At 42.3% G+C, this 21,797-nt stretch overlaps 1 protein-coding gene across 1 annotated transcript in view; it reads right to left on the bottom strand.

Annotated features, from left to right (window-relative positions):
* Nucleotides 1-21,797, bottom strand: part of RALGAPA1 (Ral GTPase activating protein catalytic subunit alpha 1) — a gene marked incomplete in the record, with an annotated part of 246,933 nt that overhangs the window by 188,391 nt on the left and 36,745 nt on the right. The window contains 4 exon segments of the mRNA XM_034768622.1: nt 1,594-1,785; nt 12,255-12,494; nt 13,499-13,710; nt 15,768-15,906. Of these exon segments, the coding sequence (XP_034624513.1) occupies nt 1,594-1,785; nt 12,255-12,494; nt 13,499-13,710; nt 15,768-15,906 (783 nt within the window).

Genomic DNA, 21,797 nt, shown 5'->3' with positions numbered 1-21,797 from the left:
TGGGACCCCCACACTCTCCCCATCCCCTCCCTTCCCACCTTATCTGGGGAGGGCCAGGGGAAGATCTCTCGCCTGGCTGGAGCTGCTCCAGCAGGCTGGGCAGGGCGGCCGCAGCCTGCTCTGGTGGGCCAGACCAGGCGGTGCGGCCGCAGCATGTTCCAGCGGGCTGGGCGGCACAGCCGCAGCGTGCTCTGGCGGGCAGGGCCGAGCGACACAGCCACAGCGTGCCAGCCCCGGAGCTCCAGCTGCTTCGGAGGCTGGGGGGAGAGCAGCGTGGCCAGAAGCGGAGAGACTTTGGCCCCGCCTCTTCGCTTCTGGCTCTGCTGGCTGTGCTGCCTCTCCTTGCTCCCTCTGTTGGGGGGGAGGAGTTGTGTCCCACCTTTCCCTCTCTATACCCGTTCATAAGCCGACCCCCTTCTCTGGTGTTTCCCTTTTTTACTAAAAAATTTGGCTTATGAACGAATATATACGGTAATTGCTACTTTGTCTCATTCTGCTTGGAACTATTTTTCATATAGTGTAAGGATATAGTGCACAAAACCATCTCCCTAAATTATTTTATAGTTAGCAAGGAACCAAAAAGTAATCTGTATGGATACAATTTTGTCACAGTAGAATTAGGCAAAATTTACAGAGCAGTCATGGTAAAAATGTACAAAATCAGGATATGCCCAAGCCAGAGCCAAAGAAGTCACTGAATCCGTGACCAAATCACATCCTTACTAATAAGCCACACTAGGGAGTACACTAGGCTCCTTGTACTGAAGTCACTGGGGAATTTTGCAGTAGACTTAAAATGTGCAAAGTCAGGCCGCAAAGGCATTTGGCTTTCACCCTGTGCATACTTTATTTATTTATTAAAACCAATGAAAATGCTTATGCTTATAGCTATTTTGAAGGGAATTGAAAAAAAATAACCACAGGATTTAAAGATGGTAAAGGTCTGACTATTAGAGAAACTTATAATTTTGTTTTTGGTCCCCAAACTGAGGAGTTTTCTTTTAGGAAGCTCTTGGTAGGAGAATACACAGTGTCAAGTTCTAAATATAAACATAATCACTAACATTAAATTCCACTATTATAATTTAGATTAGGATTAGGTTTTCAAAAGGCATATGAGCAGTTAGGTGCCTGGCTTCCAATTGAAAGTTAATGAGACTGTCTGTGCCTTTGAAAATCTCCCCCTTAAATTTAATTTAAAATAGGATTTTTCTGTACTTGGTTTTATTTAATGCTGGCCCCTAGAATGCCGAGTTAAAAAAAAATTCTGGTCATTTGCATAAACAATCTGAACAGAGAACCAATGTGAAGGGGAGGTGGAGGCACGAATTGAAGGATTTGGCAACATAGCTTGGGGGGCGGGGGGGGAGGAGGCACCTTTACTGTGCTGCTACTCTATTTACTCATACCTGAGGGGACAGATTTGTGCCCTTCACAGTTTTCACCTCAATATTTCCTTTCATTCCTCTTTTCCAACTCCTGCACCAACCAGACTGCTATGTGGAAACGAAGTACATATGCTAAATAGTTCAGGAAATGAGACATCTATTTAACAATGGTCTTTTTAAATTTGAAGTCTTTTTTTTTTTTTACCTCATCTCTCTCTTTTCCCTTCTCTGCTGAATTATGTTCTGCAACATTTTCATCACTATCTATATTTACAGATGTCAATATTTCTTCAGGTTCTTTCATAAATAAAGGCTTATCTTCCTGTTGGATCCATTCTTGGTAAACCTTCACCACTTTCCTCATAGCAGCTGCTTCGCAAATTGGCAACAAAAATGCCTAGTTGGGGGGGGGAAGGGGACAAAAAAGTTATAATATTTGGAGACATGTTAGAATCGAACTACGTTATCTCACCATACTGCTAGTAGTAAACAGTTTCAGGAACATGCATTTCAATTTATGGATATGATACGAAGATAGAAAGTTGACGTGACTTAATTTTATAAAAAAAGGTTTTAGGACTCACTATACTGTACATTCTGTCTCTTTGGGGGAGATTCAGATCACTTCTGTAGTAGCAACCTGTTCTCATTATTTACTATCTCACCACATAGAGTTTTCAACTGTAGGAAAGCTCCCACCCCAGGCATCATGCTCTACAGATGGAGGAACTGCTGCAGCCACTCTTCAGGAATTTAAACTAATAAATTTAATGCTGATGTAAATCAGCATTAACTTTCCCCATCTGCAATCTGGAACACCCTGATAGTCGTGAGGAGGGCGAAGGGGGAAGAACAGAAAGAAAGTTTTTGAGGAAAAAGTGACACCTGGCAAAAAAGCTGTGCTGCTAGGCAGCTGGATGTAGTTAGCAGGGAAAGGGAGCAGCGGCCAGTGGTACTCCATGCGGACCTGTTCCCGCATAGAACTTAGGGGCCCTGCTGATACTGAACACCAAACTCTCATTAAAAGAAAAGAAAAAAGAAAACTCAGTGGAAACTTTTGCTGCATTCAGTCCCATACATGGGGGGAGAAAGAGTAAAGGGCAATAGGGTTCTTAATTATATTAGCCATGTGAATTTGTACTGATAACAAAAAGCCATGTTTTACTGCTGCTATGAATGAGTGCTGCAAATCAAATGACAGAAAAAGCATTTTTCTAACTACAGTTATGAAAAAAATGTATGTCAGGAAGCCAGGTTGCTTGCAAGATGCTGCCCTCTTCAGGAAGTATTATGTAACTGTGGGGCTAATACAAAAGTGCTCTCAGATCAGCCGTCTCTAATGTAAGTCTTGGGGTTCTGCTAAACTTAACTATGTTCAAAGAAAGTCTTTGCAATATACTTACTGGAAATTTAACTTTCTTTTAAATTCACAACTTTACCAGCTTTTGCACTTTTACTATACTAGTTGTATTAAAAAGAATAAAATAAACTGAACCAGTGTGCATTTCCCAGGAGCCATTGGATATACCAATATCCCAAAGAAATGCATGATTCTTGATATGAACAACTCATTCTCAACTTCAGGACTGAACACTTTAAAGGAGTATCAGAATGGCACCCAGCTATTCTGTGACTTCAAAGTCAGCTAAAAAGTAGGATAGGCAACTGCTATCTTTTAGAGTTTCTTATATTTTTGCTTTGTAACACAGAATGCCCTACAGCTTTCAAAGTGCAGGAAATATGATGTGGCTGAGGGAATGTTGCCACACCTGCTGGGCCACTGTTATTAATGGATTCACAGACTCCAAAGCCAGAAGGGATAACTATGATCATCTTGTCTGACCTGTATGCACAGCCTGTAAAATTTTTTTCCCAGAAACTGGATTAAGACAGGTCTTTTGGGCCTGGTCTACACTAGGCGTTTATGTCGAAGTTAGCGCCGTTACATCGAATTAACCCTGCACCCGTCCACACCGCAAAGCTATTTAGTTCGACATAGAGGTCTCTTAAATTCGACTTCTGTACTCCTCCCCGACGAGGGGAGTAGCGCTAAATTCGACATGGCCATGTCGAATTAGGCTAGGTGTGGATGGAAATCGACGCTAATAGCTCCAGGAGCTATCCCAGAGTGCACCACTCTGTTGACGCTCTGGACAGCAGTCCGAGCTCGGATGCTCTGACCAGCCACACAGGAAAAGCCCCGGGAAAATTTGAATTCCTTTTCCTGTCTGGCCAGTTTGAATCTCATTTCCTGTCCGGACATCGTGGCGAGCTCAGCAGCACTGGCAACGATGCAGAGCTCTCCAGCAGTGATGGCCGTGCAATCTCAGAATAGAAAGAGGGCCCCAGCATGGACTGATCGGGAAGTCTTGGATCTGATCGCTGTGTGGGGCGATGAGTCCGTGCTTTCCGAGCTGCACTCCAAGAAACGGAATGCAAAGATCTACGAGAAGATCTCTAAAGACATGGCAGAGAGAGGATACAGCCGGGATGCAACGCAGAGCCGCGTGAAAATCAAGGAGCTGAGACAAGGCTACCAGAAGACCAAAGAGGCAAATGGACGCTCCGGATCCCATCCCCAGACATCCCGTTTCTACGAGGCACTGCATTCCATCCTAGGTGCGGCCGCCACCACTACCCCACCACTGACCGTGGACTCTGAGGATGGGATATTGTCCACGGCCGGTTCCTCGGACATGTTAGCGGACGGGGAAGATGAGGAAGGAGATGAGGAGGACGAGGCAGTCGACAGCGCTTACAACGCTGATTTCCCCGACAGCCAGGATCTCTTCATCACCCTTACAGAGATCCCCTACCAACCGTCCCCAGCCGTTAACCCGGACACAGAATCTGGGGAAGGATCAGCCAGTAAGTGTTTTAAACATCTAAACATTTATTTTTAACAGAACAGGAATATTAAGAATAACAACAATGGGTTTCTCATGATCAGTTTGCCCTAGGCGCTTAATGTTTCAGTCCTGGGCAGTGCAACTATTGAAAAAAAATGTCCGGTTTAGCATGATTGTTCTGCCCAAGCCGCTCTACTGTTTAGTCCCTGCCAGTGCAGCTACAGTAAAATGCGGTCTATATGTCCGGGGATAGAGCAGAAATCCTCCTGGGACATCTCGAGGAAGCTCTCCTGGAGGTAATTGGAAAGCCGTTGCATCAGGTTCCTGGGGAGAGCGGCCTTATTGGGTCCTCCGTAGTATGACACGTTTCCGCGCCACGAGACAATCAAGTACTCAGGGATCATTGCCCTGCACAGCAGGGCGGCATACGGCCCTGGTCTTTGGAGGCTTTCCCGAAGCATTCTTTCTTTATCGCTGTCTGAGATCCTCATCAGGGTGATGTCGCTCATGGTGACCTGCTTTGAATTAGGTAGGGGAATGTTAGTGTTGGGACTGCTTGCCCGTTCCTTTACAGAACTGTAACCGCTGGTTTGCAGCCACGCGGTGGAGGCAGGAGAGGGGCAGCATACAGGGATCGTTCCCGGGGACAGCCGCGAGGGGGTGAGACAGGGGCAGAGTTCCTGCTTGCCGGATTGGGGGCAGCAGGGACTGACATTGCTTTCAATGTGAAAGGAGGCCAGTGCTAATATTAAAGTTTTAAGCTGCCACAAGTCTACGGCTTACCATGTCTGCCTGCTACACAAATTCCGGTGTCCTGCCCCGCTTCTCAGATCTGCTGTGCAAGACCCCAGACACTGAATGCGAAGGCCGAGAATTCGACCTTGTCCTGAGTGCGCATGTGATAGGTGCTGTGCATGGTCTTGTTCACAGAGAAAGACTATGTTCCCACAGCCACATCTGCGACTGTCTCACAACCTAGCCGGCATCACACTCCCAGAGGCTAGCGCAGATTAGGCGTAGGAAGAAGAGGACACGGGAGGACATGTTCTTGGAGCTTATGGGCTGCTCCTGAGCCCAGGCAGCACAGCAGACCCAGTGGCGGGAGAACTTGTCCCAAATGCACCGATCACACATGGAACGGGAGGAGGGGTGGCGGCAGGAAGACCAGCAGGCGACTCAAACGCTGCTTGGACTAATGAGGGAGCAAACGGACACGCTCCAGCGCCTTGTGGATGTTCTGCAGGAACGGAGGCAGGAGGACAGAGCCCCGCTGCAGTCTATCTGTAACCGCCCTCCACCAAGTCCCATACTCCCCTCACCCAAAGTGCAAAGAAGGAGGGGCGGCAGAGTCCGTGCAAACTCTCACTCCACCCCTGCAGACAGCTCTAGTAGTAGAAGGCTCTCATTCCCCAAAATTTGACAAGTTCTTTCCTTCCCGCCTCACACAAGCCCCCGTCCAAGTTTCACCTCCCAGTTCCATGTGTAGTTGCTAATAAAAAATACGTTTCTGTTAATTACTGTTTCCATCATGTTCTTTTGGAGGAGGGGGGAAAGGGGGTTGGTAATTGGACAGGACAGTCACCTTTGGCAGGGTACATAGGTGGGGGCAGGTCCAGCAGCAGGGCACAGTGCAGTCACTAGTTACCCTGGTCAGTCTGGGAGGTGGTTTTCATGTTCTGTAGTGGGGGGTGGGTTGCTCTGTGACTTTGTGGCGGGGGAGGGCAGTTACAGATCTTATGCGGCGGTCCTTATCCTGGATCACAGAGCCACGCAGCAGGGGATCTGTAACCGTCCTCCCCCTGCCACAAAGTCACATATCCCCCCCCATACACACAGTCCCAATCAGGAGGGGTGACAGGCTCCGTTGAAACAACCAGTCCACCACAGCGGAGCCTGTCAATCCTGGAGTTTAGAAGCGTCATTTGCGTCACTACACTACACCCGCTCCCCACCACAGTCTGCGTCCCAGGTTTAAAACATTCCCGCGAAAACAGTAATAAAGAAAACGGTGTTCATTAACAAAGTAGAAGTGATTTTATTTCTAAACGTGTGTTGGAAGGAGATGAAGGGGGTATGTAACTGGAGAGGATAGTCAACATTAACTGGGTAAAGAAACGGGGGCAGGTTCAGCTTCTCTGTACACTAACTTAAAAGTCACAGGTTACCCTGCTCAGTCAGGAACCTAGCTTTCAAAGCCTCCAGGATGCACAGCGCGTCCCGCTGGTCTCTTCTAATCGCCTGGCTGTCTGGCTGGGCGTAATCAGAAGCCAGGCTATTTGCCTCAACCTCCCACCCCACCATAAAGGTTTTCCCCTTGCTCTCACAGAGATTGTGGAGCACACAGCAAGCTGCTATAACAATGGGGATATTGGTTTCGCTGAGATCACAGCGAGTCAGTAAGCTTCTCCATCTCCCCTTGAGACGGCCAAAAGCACACTCCACCACCATTCTGCACTTGCTCAGCCAGTAGTTGAAGAGTTCTTTTTCACTGTCCAGGGCGCCAGTATAGGGCTTCATGAGCCAGGGCATTAGCGAGTAGGCTGGGTCCCCGAGGATGACTATAGGCATCTCCACATCCCCAACAGTTATTTTGTGGTCCGGGAAGTAAATACGTTGCTGCAGCCGTCTAAACAGACCAGAGTTCCTGAAAACACGAGCGTCATGAACCTTGCCCGGCCATCCGACGTAGATGTTCGTAAAACGTTCCCTGTGGTCCACCAGTGCTTGCAGCACCATGGAAAAGTAGCCCTTTCTGTTAATGTACTGGCTGGCCTGGTGGTCCGGTGCCAGGATAGGGATGTGAGTTCCATCTATGGCCCCACCGCAGTTTGGGAATCCCATCGCTGTGAAGCCATCTATGATCGCCTCCACGTTTCCCAGGGTCACTACCTTTGACAGCAGTACATCAACGATTGCCTTGGCTACTTGCATCACAACAACCCCCACAGTAGATTTGCCCACGCCAAAGTGGTTCACGACTGACCGGTAGCTGTCTGGCGTTGCAAGCTTCCAGAGGGCTATGGCCACTCGCTTCTGGACAGTCAGGGCTGCTCACATCCAGGTGTCATTGCGCTTCAGGGCAGGGGACAGCAACTCACAAAGTTCAAGGAAAGTTCCCTTCCGCATGCGAAAGTTTCGCAGCCACTGGGATTCATCCCAGACCTGCAGCACTATGCGGTCCCACCACTCAGTGCTTGTTTCCCGGGCCCAGAATCGCCGTTCCACGGCATCAACATGACTCATTGCCACCGTGATGTCCTTGGCGCTGGATCCCGTGCTTTCTGAGAGGTCTGTGCTACTCTCAGACTTCAGGCCCTCACCACGGTGCCGTAGCCTCCTCGCCTGACTTATCTGCATCTGCCTCAGGGAAAGGTGGATGATAAGCTGCGAGGCGTTGAGAACGGCCACAACTGCAGCGATGGTCGCAGCGGGCTCCATGCTCGCAGTGCTGTGGCGTCCGCGCTGTCACTGACTAGAAAAGTGCGCGAACTGATTTCCCGCCGGCGCTTTCAGGGAGGGAGGGCGGGAGTGATGGACGGATGACGACAGTTACCCAAAAGCACCCTCGACACATTTTTTTTACCCAGAAGGCATTGGCGGCTCCACCCAGAATTCCAATGGGCAGCGGGGACTGCAGGAACTGTGGGATAGCTGCCCACAGTGCACCGCTTCCAATGTCAACGCTTTCCCCGTTAGTGTGGACTCACAAAGTCAAATTACTGTCCTTTGTGTGGACACACACGTTCGACTTTGCAATATCGATTCCAAGAATTCGATTTAAGTAAAATCAAACTACTCTCGTAGTGTAGACAAGGCCTTAGTAAGGCATCTAATCTAATTCTAAAGACGCCATAGGATGGTGATTCCATAATCTCCCCAGGGGTAAGCTCCTCTGATGTTTAATTACCCTCAGAGCAAGGAAATTGAGTCTTATTTCAAAGTTGAGTTAGCGTACCTTCAACTTCCAGCCACTGGATCTTGTTATGCCTTTGTCAGCAAGATTGAGAAGCCCCTCACTATCAGATATTTTCCATACACAGTGATCAAGTCACCTCTCAACCTTCTCTGATAAGCTAAGCAGATGGAGCTCCTTAAGCTTCACTTCACATTATTGTTTTCCAGCCTTTGAAACATTTTTGTGACCTTTCTTCAAACTTTAACATTCCCACATCATTCTTCAACTGTGGACACCATATCTGGGCACAGCTTTCTTGCAGCTGTTTTACCAATGCTGTGTACAGAGGCAAGGTCAGTTCTCTACACCCATTTAATAGTAACCTTGTATACATTCAAGGATCACATTAGCCCTTTCTGCCACAGCAGTGCACTGCCTGCTCATTGAGGTGGTCATCTACAATAATCCCAAAATCCTTTTGAGTTACTGATTCCCAAGACAGTGTCCCATCCCATAGATATAGCCTGCATTCTTTGTTCCCAGATGTAGTAACCTTGCATTCAGCTGTATTAAAACACATTTTGTAGGGTTGTGACCATTTAACTAGGAGATTCAGATCACTCTGTAGTAGCAACCTGTTCTCATTATTTACTATCTCACCACATAGAGTTTTATCTGCAAACTGTAAAGATTTTATATCATCTAGATAGAGGATAAAAACATTGAGTAATATTGGACCAAAAATAAATAAATAAATAAATAATCAATCAATCCCTAGGGGACCTTGCTAGTAATGGGGAAACAGCAGTAATTGGGGCCATTAAGAGCTACATTCTGAGATCTGTCACTGAACCAGTTTTTAATCCGTCCAGCATGGCCCTGTTTGTTTGACAAGATCTAATCTTCCATGAAACCATGTTGATTGACATAAGAGGCTAAAAATATACTTTTGTTGACTGAGTTCTGAATTAACCATTCCATTATTTTACTTGGGATTGACATCAGACTAACCAGTCTATAGTTCCCTTGGTCATCCCTTTTACTCTTTTTTAAAATATTAAAGTTACTGGCAGTCCTCCATTCCTCAGTTTTCCAAGATTTGTTAAAAATTAACAACAGAGGTAAGAGAAAGCCTCAGCTAGAGCTCCTCAGACAGTCCCATTAAGACTGTTGGATATAAGTTATCCAAATGTTTAATTTTAGCAGATGCTGACTTGCAACCTCCTTTGTTACATAGTATTCTATTCCATCCATAATATCACAAGCAGTTGACACATCCTCCTGTTTTGTTTCAGATACAGAACAGAATTATCTACTGAACATTTTTGCCTTTTCTGCATTATTATTTATAATTTTATCATCTGCATCCAGCAATGGACCTATGCCTGACCTACGGTTCTTTTTGCTCCTAATATGTCAGGGATGGCCAAACCATGCTCATGAGCCACATGCAGCTCTTTTACAGTTAAGTGCGGCTCAAAGCATCCCCCCCATTCTCTGCCTATCAGACTGAGGGGGTTGTGCCTCAGGGCTTCTGACCTGAGGTGGGGTGGTAGGGCTAGGGGCTTCTGTCCAGCAGGGAGGGAGGTGTGCCTGCCAGGGCTCAGAGCTTCAGCCCTGCTTCTGCTGAAGTCCCTAGCCCTGGCAGGCGCACCTCCCCTCCTGCAGAGTTGAAGCCCCTAGCCCCAGCAGGTAGCCCTCCCCCGCCCCCACTCGCAAGGCTGAAGCCTTGACAAATGCACCTGGCTCTTGAACTTCTGAAAATTACTGTACGCAGCTCGAAGGATCAGTAAGTTTGGCCACCCTGTAATATGTTTTGAAAATACAGTACTTCCTCCCCCCTACTCTGTTGGCCATTGATATTTTCATGTGTTACATGCTCACTCTCCGGATGAGAAAGTGGATGGAGCAAGCAGCCAGACACAGAACCCTAAGGCTGACCTCCCATTCACATTTCAGGTGGCATGAGAATGGGCTCAACAAGTCTAATAGCCTTTTAAAGCTCAACCCACCCATATCTTCCTAATTTTCTGTGGTCTGAGTGCATTCTAAGGCATAAAGCTCTCTAAGGTAGGGACACTCTTTTCACCACATGTCCTAGGTGCTATGCAGACAACCAGAGCTTGATCCCAGGGTATCTAGGTACTACTGTAATAAGAATAAATACTAAAAATACAGCCCTTGAGTGCAAGAAATTTGAACCGAACATGCAATGAAAGAGATTACAGGCATTTAACCAAAAACTACCCAGTTTACATGTATGCATTTCCAGAAAAAAGTGTCTAAATGAATAGTGCACCTATTTGAAAATGCACATTTCAAGATTTAGATGCTTTACTGAGAATGTTCAGTATGGCATTTTCAAATAGAAACTTAATTTGAACCCAAACTTTTCATATTCAGCTATGGACACACTTCACAGTGAGGACCACATATTTACACTGCAAGTTTGAAATGCAAATATTTAGGTTGCTTCAGTAAAGTGTAAAATCTAGCAAACAGATTCCGCTTCTTGCCAACCTCACTGTATAAATGAAAAACAGAGGAAGGGATTTTTCTAAAGCTTTCTCAAAGAAAAAAAAATTTCCCACAGCTCAGCCCAAATCTGGAACTGACTGCAGCAGCTGAGAAAATTTTATGCTAAAGAAAAAGGAGTTGAACAGGTTGCTTATTTTGACTCCCTCCTCAAATCTGCAATGCCTTCTTCACTAACTTTTTTGAGCATTTTTTGAAGTGTTTTTAATAAATACATCAATCACTTCTTATATAATGGAAAGTTATTTTCCTCCTAATTACACAAGGTTTATATACTGTTTGAAAACTAAACTTCTCAAATTCTCTTTTTACTGCATTAAACTAAGATGATCAACACATGATTTGATCATCTTAAATGCTCTCATCCTAGAGTAAGATATCAAAAAATAAATTAACTGATTCACCTAAAAATATAGTAGAATGATGCATTAGTACTAATTCACATTGACTAGTATTTAAGTTAGATTTTAATATCAGAATATTTTTCATTCATCTTCATGTGAAGTTCAAACATTTTCCAGCGTTCTCAATTTCCCTTCATTGCAATGAAACAGCAAACTAGCAATATAACTAATTAGAATGTGAGTTTACCACAGTGAGTGACAACTTCGTTTTAACAGCGAATACCCTTCCCTTGCTCTATCTCCCACCAGTAAGTTTCCTTTAAGCAGAACAAATGAAGTAAGTTTCACATTGTATCTTACTGTGGTTTTAACCTTATATGTTGTCAATTTTGTATAATTTATAGGTTCTTAGTCACAAGCAACTGGTAAAAGGGCTTTTACCTGTTTTACCTGAAATCTTTAACCTGTTTTTATTGTCTGATTAAGATATTCTTTTAAGTGAACTTCATAAAGTCCTACTTAAGCATGTACAATTACAGCCTCCTACCATTCTTCCACATTACTTCACAGATACTTTTACAGCACTGGCTAAAATATGCAACTGCGTACAATAGTGCTCTTGTAAAGTTTCATTATACTTTAAATTCTTAGAATCTGTGCATTTACCCTCTATCTTATAGGAAAGACATATAGGAACAGAACTACTCCTTTGCCCACTTCCATTCATCTTTGTTTGATACTTGCCATTTTTCCAGATTCATAATGAGACAGGGAACAGCTAGGCAATCCAGATGGAGGATTTTTGGCTCCCAATATAGTTAATACCAGATAACTTCGCTAAAAGTGTCCACATTACATGAAGTCAAAGTTATGTCACTCAAGTGATGAAAAAACAAAACAAAACCAGGAACCACAGGTAGATTTTTCATTTTTGCTTTCTACACAAGGGAGAGAGTAAGGTGGAAAACAGATGGCAAACTTTGCTGAACAAATCACCATCGGCCTAAATTTAAAAAGAACAATGTAAATAAAAACAAGGAGTCTGGTGCACCTTGTTGTTTTTGTGGATACAGACTAGCACAGCTACCCCCTGATACTTGACACGATGAGTGTAAATAAAAACACAAAGTTTTTACACTTATGTACACTCTTACTTAACACAACCTATTTGAAACAAAAGCTATAAATGATCAGGGTTTAAATAAAAAATAAAAAATTCTTCCACACTTGAGGGTTTCTTTACCTGTCGAAATATCTCTGTAAGAAAGTTTACATTACTTCTTTTAGAAGAAAAGACTTTGCGGACTATTTCAATATCAGTTAGATGCTCTTCATCAATACTACAAAGGCTGGAGGAACTTGGTTCTCTCTCTGTTAGGGTGCTTGTATTAGAATGAGATTGTTCTGGCTCTGCATTTCTATCCGGTCTATCAGCACTGTCGTTTTTACTGTCTTCTCTAGAAGCCATGCTAGCAGCTGCTCTCTGAAACAAAAGAGCAAGAAAATAGTTCTAGTAATACAATTTGAATACAATTCTTAAAACAGCACAGAGAATTCTGCAGACAATGTGAGAAAAGTATCTCAAAGCACTACATATCTACTTGGTTATGTAGAAAGTTAGTGGTTGCCTGAAGCCAGTTAAAGTACGGATCTCAAGCACAAGGGAAGTCCAGTTATTGTCCAGTCAGATCAATGACCTTTACTAAGAATTCTAATCTGTGTTTCCTTCATTCAGTTTGCTAACCTATAATTTGACATTTCTTGGAAGTATTTAGAAGTATTGGCACAAACAACCCAGTCTTACAAAACCTCAGCAAACAGAGCCACTGAGGTCAAATAGAATTTGAATTGCTGGACTGGGCTGTAAGGAAAACTGAGCATATCATCTTATGCAGAGAAATTACTGTAGATTTACTTCAACAATTCACCAAAACATAATTTACAGATAAAAACATTTCTGTAGGTGAATGAAAACAGTACTTCACAGTATATTTCTATTGTTTTGGTAGAAAAACCAAAGATTTAAACATTTGGCAGTTCTTTCCAAATTGGATTCAGGTCTTGAGATTTCATTTAAAAACAAATAGCCTTTCTTCAATTAGCTAAAACCAAAAGCTATGTCTACACAGCCGACACAGTACTTTAACATGGCTGTGTAATCCCGGCTCCAGTGCTGAGAGAGAGCTCTCCCAGTGCTGTAATAAAACCACCTCTGTGAGGGGAATAACTACCAGCACTAGAAGCCGCGGCTCTCAGCACTGTAGCACTATCTACACTGCCACTTACAGTGCTGAAACCTGCATCGATCGTGGTGTGTTTTTTGACACCCCTAAGCAAAGAAAGTTTCAGCGCTGTAAGTGGCAGTGTAGACAAGGCCTAAGAGAAACATACAGGGGTAGAATTTCAGTGTTGACATCACAACAGAAGACTACTAAGAAGTCTTTCAAAATAAAGAAAAAACTATTTGAAATGTGCATTTGGTGATACCTGAATATTCTTTGGCACAATTTCACCACCTTCCATCCCAGGAATATGAGGTCCTGTATGAGGTTTTGGCTCAAGCCAGAAAGACACCAGCCATCGAATGACAATAACACGAGCCTTAAGGAAAGGTTCCTTTGTGCAATATATCGCTTCATTGGTTTCAGCATCTTTCTTTACCATTACATAGTGCGGCTTTGGTCTCATTTGTGGTATCTCTGTGATGAAAAGCAAGCATTTTAAAATTCGCATCAGAAGAAAGGCCTATCACCTCAAAGCCCTATCCAACCCAATTGAAATCCCAGAATTTCTGGGTTTTTGAAACTCTCAGTGCAGCACAATCATTGATTCCACAAGAGGATGGGACAGTCTCTCTCAACAGCAGCAAAAGGGTAGAGCATTAAGCTTCAAAAGGCAGCCCCTGGAAATTGTATTATTGGCCTAGAAGGCTGCAAACATTTTCCTATTGGATGAACTGCTCCATTTACCGTTTCTTTATGCTCTCGTAAACAATTCTTAACAAGTAAAGCTTAATTTATACAGTACCTTTTTATCCAGAGGATTCCCTAAGCGGTTTCAAAATTATGTACTCTATTGAGGAATTCTATAGCCTGCCACTGATATGGAATGAAACCCAGCAAAATTTTAACAGCAAACAGCAACACTACATCACTGTTCAGAACAAAAGGTAAAGGAAACCACCTTCCAATTAAAACTACATGAGCAATTTTAAGTGGCCGAATGCAATTACCCAAACTGGACTTTGGCCCAAACAAGCACAGCATTTTCATTTAGGGTGGGAAGAAACTGTCGTAGGTTTATTTAGAAATTAAAAATTGTTTATAATTGATCAAATAGGTTATTGAGCAACAATTCATAGATGAAGTAATTCACCCATTTTGCAAAGGGTTATTTCATACCACTTAAGTCCTGTGGTTGAACCTCTAAGGGTTTGGGGGGGGGGGGGGAGAGAATGCAGGTGAATCAGATGCAAAGTGATGTCAACACACTCCTTAAGTGGGTCAGAAAAGGTATCCTTGCTGGTCTATGTGGGTCTAGTGTGGAAGGTCATGAAGGGAACAGGCGGTGGTCATACTAAAACAAGCATCATGAAATCTATGTTGATGTAGTTCCACGGTTCCAGCACCCCTGGCATGGTGGGTTCAGGGCCTCTATTCTAGTCCATAGGCTTTAATAGCCTGACCTTTGTCGAGGCCAGCAAGTGGGAGGAAAGTATGTGGCATGAATTTCATCTCCCCAACTTATAGGCTTTGTTTAAGTTAGAATGTAAAGGTGTGTTGTTAAATTGTGTTAGCTAGCTCAATCTAACCAACACCTTTTAAAACTCTAGTTAACACAAGGCAAGTTATATTTTAACATATGCAAAATTTGTCAATTTAGAGTTTGGGAGATGCCAAGCTCTTAACATAACCAGCCTAGCACATGCTAACATATAATTTGCATTGTCTTGACTAAACTTTAGACGGTATTATGGAGTCCAACTGATCTGGCTCTATGTCAATGGAGTGGATGTTACCCAATGAGCAACACTGCTAATTTCTTTTGGATCCACAGAACTAACAGGTTTTTTTCTCTCTTCTAAATGTAATTTATCCATGATTCAGGGTGCATTGATTTTTTTTTTTTTTAAACTTGGTTCTTAGAGCAGTGAGTGTATCCAAATGATGTATATGGTTTAGATGGAACAGCAGACTGCCTCCTGGCATAGAAGCTTGGATAGAAGATTGACTCACCTAGAAGCTGAAGAGTGAGTAACATTTTGGAGAAGAGGAACTTAAGACAAACTTGAAAAGATCTTGTCTAATTTTTTAGAAACCTTTGATTAATTCTTAAGTGGATGGAAATAGATAATGATCTCCTTTCCCCTCACTGCCCTTGATCCTTCCGCTCCTTTCCCTCCCATCCCATTCCTTTATATTTTGTTCTTTAAGTTATTCCCTTCTGTTGTCCCCAGATTTTAGGAACGTGGGGTGAAATCAAACTATAAATTTTTAAAAATGATTTTTTTAAGTATGTAAGAGTTACTTTAATTTATTTAAAGTGAACCAGAGCAATACAGCATCCTGGCTCTTAAATAATTAAAAAAAGAGAGGTCAAGCGGTGCTTCCATTAATACAGGTGAACTCAATAGAACTAAAAACATACATTATAGATAAAGGCCACATTTCCTAAGAGATCCAAGTTCTCTGCAGGCAGGAACTCTATATGCAAGTTACAAAATGTTTAAGCATCTGTAAAATCATTAAACACTTACCAAGTACAGGGTTATACAAACTGGTCTCCTTACAGATGTTTGGAAAAATATAAGGCAAGTAATATTTTTTAAAATAAGAAAACAAGAATGAAAATCCCTTTTCTTGGTTTTCCTTGTTCTTCCATTCTAAACTCTTGACCTTAAAGAAAAAAAAACAATTTTTTGAGGTTGAAACGTGGGAAATATTGAAACAAATATTCCAGGTATATCAAATGTTTCAGAACTTTGCTGTAGTGTTTTTTTTAAGCTGTCAAAAAAAAAAATTTCAGTTTTAATTAAATTAAAGGTCAAATGCATTTTCAAGATTTGCTAAACGGAGCAAAGATAAAGTAAGAGGAGAGATCCTATTGCTTAATTATACAAGAGAGATTATTACATTAGGACTGGATTGTATGCATTTTAATAATTATAATGTTATATTTTCAAAATGGTGGGAGGGACTGGCTAGCTGAGAGATTAATATGACTATGCAAAGCTTTTCCTCTAAGCTCTAGATGCAGCAGAATACTTAACCATATATGTAATTTTAAACACATGTAGAATCCCATTGAAATCAGAGATTACACATATTTTTAAAGAGTATCAAGCCTGAGGTGGCCCCTCCAGAAGTTGGTTTAATTTGTAGTAAATCATCCTTCTGTTTCAAAGTTACCTTCCAAAATAGAAAAATATATTTGTGCTTACCTGAAAAATTTCTCTTTTTTTGTGCAATAATGGCCAGAGATCTATTACAATGGGTACTTCAGCCTGCTTGCAGCTTGAGAGCAAAACCAGACCTGTCGATCACTGACAGCCGGGGTATGCTCTGTTTTCTGAAGTTCCTTCCAGTTCAGGTAACTTCTACAGCCAGGATAATTCAAATATACTTTCTTAAATTACAGACTGAGTAAATATGCTTTGAGAAAAAAAAAAAAATCAATTTCTCCTACTGCGTAATATGGTAAATTTGACCTAGTGACAACATATCCAAATCCTTGAATTTCAGTTTACATCTCTGTCCTGGATAATCCACTTGTCTCCAGAATTACTTATTACTCAAAGGAGGAAATTTTCAGGTAAGCACTGAAAAGTTTTCCTATTCTTCTTCATGCTAAGGTCCACAGACCCATTACAATGGGATTTTCAGAGCAGTGCCCTTTCAGAGATTATCCTTCAGATATGGACATTCAAAACAAGATACTTGTATATAAACTCTCTCCTCCATCTAGTCGAGGGCAGTAAGACACTGAGAACTCTTCTGCAAAAGAAAGTTAGTGGCATTGGCTATGATTGGATGACCAGTCTGCAGAACTTGGTCAACTGATGGCCATCTGCAGATCTCAGTACAGGACTACTCTGCTCTGCAATTGTGAGTGCTCCTAAGAACTGGACTCTGATGTTTAATTGAAGTAAGAACTGTTCTTGAATTTACTCATGGAATGGATGCCATGACAATTATGAACAGTTCCTGTTTGAATTAAAAGTATAATGGGACTTTGTCAGAGAAAACTCCCAACCTGAATTTAAAAAAAAAAACCTCATTGGGAAGCCTACTCTAATGGATAACAAATATAATGACACTTTCTTCAGAGATTCAATCTGGGTAGTGCTGGAAGATGCAGAATGAGGTTCCAAGAACATACTGAATGACCTTGCAGGGTTGGAATCAGGTCGATGCCCAAATGAAGCATTTAATATTGGATTGTACAAAACTTCCTTTTCTTTAAAATGTTGAGAATATTATACCTTAGCTTAGCAGAATTTGATTCTTATAATTTCTACAAATAAAAATAAATATTCATGTTAAGCTTTTTTTATTTTTATGGATTTTAAATTTTCACAGTTGTGAAAAATTATGGGGAGGACAGTCAATGTGCAGATTGTTTCTGTGACACCACATCATTAAGGCCATCTTCATCTTGTTAACAATTCTCCTCAAATAAGATCTTGTGCCCAATAGTATTCATCTTCCTCAGGCCTATGACTGACTTTCCTGGCAGTGTGTGTCTGTTTGACCTGAATCAAAAGATAGTTCAGGAACCAAATCACTCTATATATTCTTCAGTCTTCTCTCTCCAGAACCCTGACCAAAAATATTTTCCAGGAAGAGATAAGTGAATTTCAGTCTTCTCTAAAGCCAATAATATTGTTACTATGATCCCAGAGACCAACCCTGGAATCACGTCAGTTCAAATGAGAATAGTCAAATTTGGAAAAAGAAAAAGGCTGCCACCTGGCTGCAAAACATAATTGTCTGAGGATGGTAAAATGGGAATTCTTGAAGAAAAATCTCCTTTAGGAACGTAGATGATTCATCTGTGCTCTGTTTGTTTTCAATTCTCAGAGGACAAAAGTAGGATGGGGAGAGGGCTTTAATGCTCTGATCTGAAGAAAGTTTATGGATGATTTCATTCATGTAGTGGCCTTTCCATGGGTTGTTGAGACTGGGAGTGGGACAGAGCTGTTTCTAAAATTCTTGCACAGCTCCACAGGGTCTCCCCTCTGGACAAGATCCAGTGATCAATACCCCATCTGATCAAAGTTATACAGATAGCTCTAGTATTCTCTAACTGAGAAAGCCTGGCATCACATGGGGTCTTACTCCACATGCAGCTGGTTAGGAGGCCTGCAAATATCTCTCAATAGAGATGAACAAGAGAGATCAGTTAGTGACCCTCCACTTGTTCTAGCTGCCTCTTACAAAGAGGTATTTTCTCCTGTTGTGCTTCAGACTGCTTCAATTTCCCATATTACCAGTATTCCTTTCCACAGTACCTGGCAGGAGTCAGGATTGGGACTTTACTGATGACTGAATAGTCTCAGCTTTCCATAAAAGTTTTCAACTGTATCTCTCAGACAGCTGGGAACTGCGTTGTCTGAGTGCCTTACCCCGAGAACCAGAGACTCATATGTACCTGCATGAAACAGATTTGAATCCGATTTCCCCCTCACTCACTTTTTATCCAGGGAGAAGCTCTTGGTAACACAATTTTGAGTCCCATATTACTGGTAATTAGGGCTGTCAATTAATTGCAGTTAACTCACATGATTAACTCAAAAAAATTAATCGCATTGTTAAACGATAGAATACCAATTAAATATTTTCAGATGTTTTTCTACATTTTCAAATGCATTGATTTCTATTACAACACAGAATACAAAGTGTACACTGCTCACTTTATTATTTTTATTACAAATATTTGCATTGTAAAAAAAGAAACAGTATTTTTCAATTCACCTCATACAAGTACTATAATGCAATCTCTACCATGAAAGTGCAACTTACAAATGCAGATTTGTGTGTTACATAACTGCTCTCAAAAACAAAATGTAAAACTTTAGAGCCTACAAGTCCACTCAGTCCTACTTCTTGGTCAGCCAATCGTTAAGACAAACAAACTTAGTTACAATTTGCAGGAGATAATGCTGCCTGCTTCTTGTTTACAATATCACCTGAAAGTGAGAACAGGCATTTGCATGGCACTTTTGTAGCCGGCGTTGCAAGGTATTTATGTGCCAGATATGCCCAACATTCGTATGCCCCTTCATGTTTCAGTCACTATTCCAGAGGCTATGCATCCATGCGGATGATGCTCGTTAAAATATAATGCGTTAATTAAATGTGTGACTGTACTCCTTGGGGGAGAACAGTATGTCTCCTGCTGTTTTACATGAATTCTGCCATATATTTCATGTCATGGCAGTCTCGGATGATGACCCAAGCACATGTTTGTTTTAAGAACACTTTCACAGCAGATTTAACAAAACGCAAAGAAGATACCAATGTGAGATTTCTAAAAATAGCTACAGCACTCAACCCAAGGTTTAAGAATCAGAAGTGCCTTCCAAAATCTGAGAGGGACAAGGGGTCAAGCATGCTTTCAGAAGTCTTAAAAGAGCAACACTCAGATGTTGAAAGTACAGAACCCATACCACCAAAAAAGAAAATCAACCTTCTGCTGGTGACATCTGACTCAGATGATGGAAATGAACATGCATTGGTGCGCTCTGCATTGGATCGTTATTAAGCAAGAACCCATCATCAACATGGACGCATGTTCTATGGAATGGTGGTTGAAGATGAAGGGACATATGAATCTTTAGCGCATCTAGCACATAAATATCTTGTGACGCCAGCTACAACAGTGCCATGCCAATGCCTGTTCTCACTTTCAGGTAACTTTCTGGCCGAAGTAGGACTGAGTGGACTTGTAGGTTCTAAAGTTTTACATTGTTTTATTTTTCAGTATTTATTTATTTTTGTACATAATTCTACATGTGTAAGTTCAAGTTTCATGATAAAGAGATTGCACTACATTCCTTTATGAGGTGAATCAAAAAATACTATTTCTTTTGTTTTTTGCAGTGCAATTATTTGTAATCAAAAATAAATATAAAGTGAGCACTATATACTTTGTATTCTGTGTTGTAATTGAAATCAATATATTTGAAAATGTAGACAACATCCAAAAATATTAAGCAATAATGGAATACCATTTAAACAACGCAATTAATTTTTTTAATAACTTGACAGCCCTACTTGCAATATTATCCACCCATGTTAGCACTGCTTGTAAAAGTATGCAGGGGCACTTAGGGAGTCAGAGGACTTTATTTTTGTTGTACTAATGACACCTGGAAGCTTTCACACATCAGAGAGGGGACTGAAATGATGCCAGCCCACGCATGGCTGCCTTTGAAAGGCCTGTATAGTGAAGAGACCACTCTTTCAGGTAAAGATCTCCCCAGTTAAAAATCCTGAGTCACTACTCAGGATAGCCACATTTATATGCAGTAGTGATACCACATTACATTTTAAACTAGTACACAAATTGGGAACCTGCTGGCCTTATAAAATGGAGGCTGGGAAAGAATGAAAAATAATGGCAAGCCAAAAAACTCTTTACTGCCTACTGACTCTTCCAGATCTGGGATGCTGCCCCTCTCATCACTCCATAACCATCTGCTCAGGGGAGAAAGTAGAGGCAGTGGTGAGGCAGGGAAGCTGGGAACAAAAACCTGGACATTAGGCCATGGTGACCCACAATGACAGCTAGGAATGATAGCCCAATACTTTCACATTCTTTTAGGTATGGCAGGAAATTCCTACCCCACTATTACATCCTTCCAGGCTACATGAGAAAGAATATATAGCTATAGCTTGCCTTGGGCATCTGTAGACCTCCTAAGCTTAGTTTCACAGTGAATTCTTGCCTCACAATCTAGTGTGAAGATACATTATTTGATTCTCAGCTGATTTGGACTGGAGGTCTTTTTCCCTTAGGAGAAAGAATTCTCTTGGGAGGTTCAGGGAGGGGTGCACACCTACAGGAATCAACATGTGTTTATGGCCTGGTCTTTTCTGCTCTGATCTGCCATGCTGCACTCTGTGGAGCTGAGCAGTGGAAACAGGTACTGAGGATTATCTGCTCTGCTGCACTCAGAAAGGTGAGCAGGGGAAATAGAACGAATTTATTTCCCCTTTCAGAGTCTGTTCCCATAAGCCTGATTCAGAGGCAGTATGAAATCAGGCTCAGAAGACTCCAAAAATATTTCAAGAGGCTAGTGATCTCCCTGTCCTCCAAGAGGCTTGGTTTATTTGTTTCCTCTCCCACAAATGGGCCCCTCCTGAGTTCCTCAAGAAAGGTAACCTACTGACCGCTATACGTACCTACATGCCTCCAGCTTCCATCCAAGACACATCACACGATCCATTGTCTACAGCCAAGCCCTAAGATACAACCGAATTTGCTCCAACCCCTCAGACAGAGGCAAACACCTACAAGATCTTTATCAAGCATTCGTAAAACTACAATACCCACCTGGGGAAGTGAGGAAACAGATTGACAGAGCAAGACGGGTACCCAGAAATCACCTACTACAGGACAGGCCCAACAAGGACAATAACAGAACACCACTGGCCATCACATACAGCCCCCAGCTAAAACCTCTCCAGCACACTATCCACGATCTACAACCTATCCTGGAAAATGATCCCTCACTCTCACAGACCTTGGGAGGCAGGCCAGTCCTCGCTTACAGACAACCCCC

The sequence above is a fragment of the Trachemys scripta genome, chromosome 4 (assembly GCF_013100865.1).
Source record: "Trachemys scripta elegans isolate TJP31775 chromosome 4, CAS_Tse_1.0, whole genome shotgun sequence".
Lineage (NCBI taxonomy): Eukaryota > Metazoa > Chordata > Testudines > Emydidae > Trachemys > Trachemys scripta.
The sequence above is the reverse complement of the archived record's forward strand: the minus strand, read 5'-3'. Positions and strand labels throughout refer to the sequence as shown.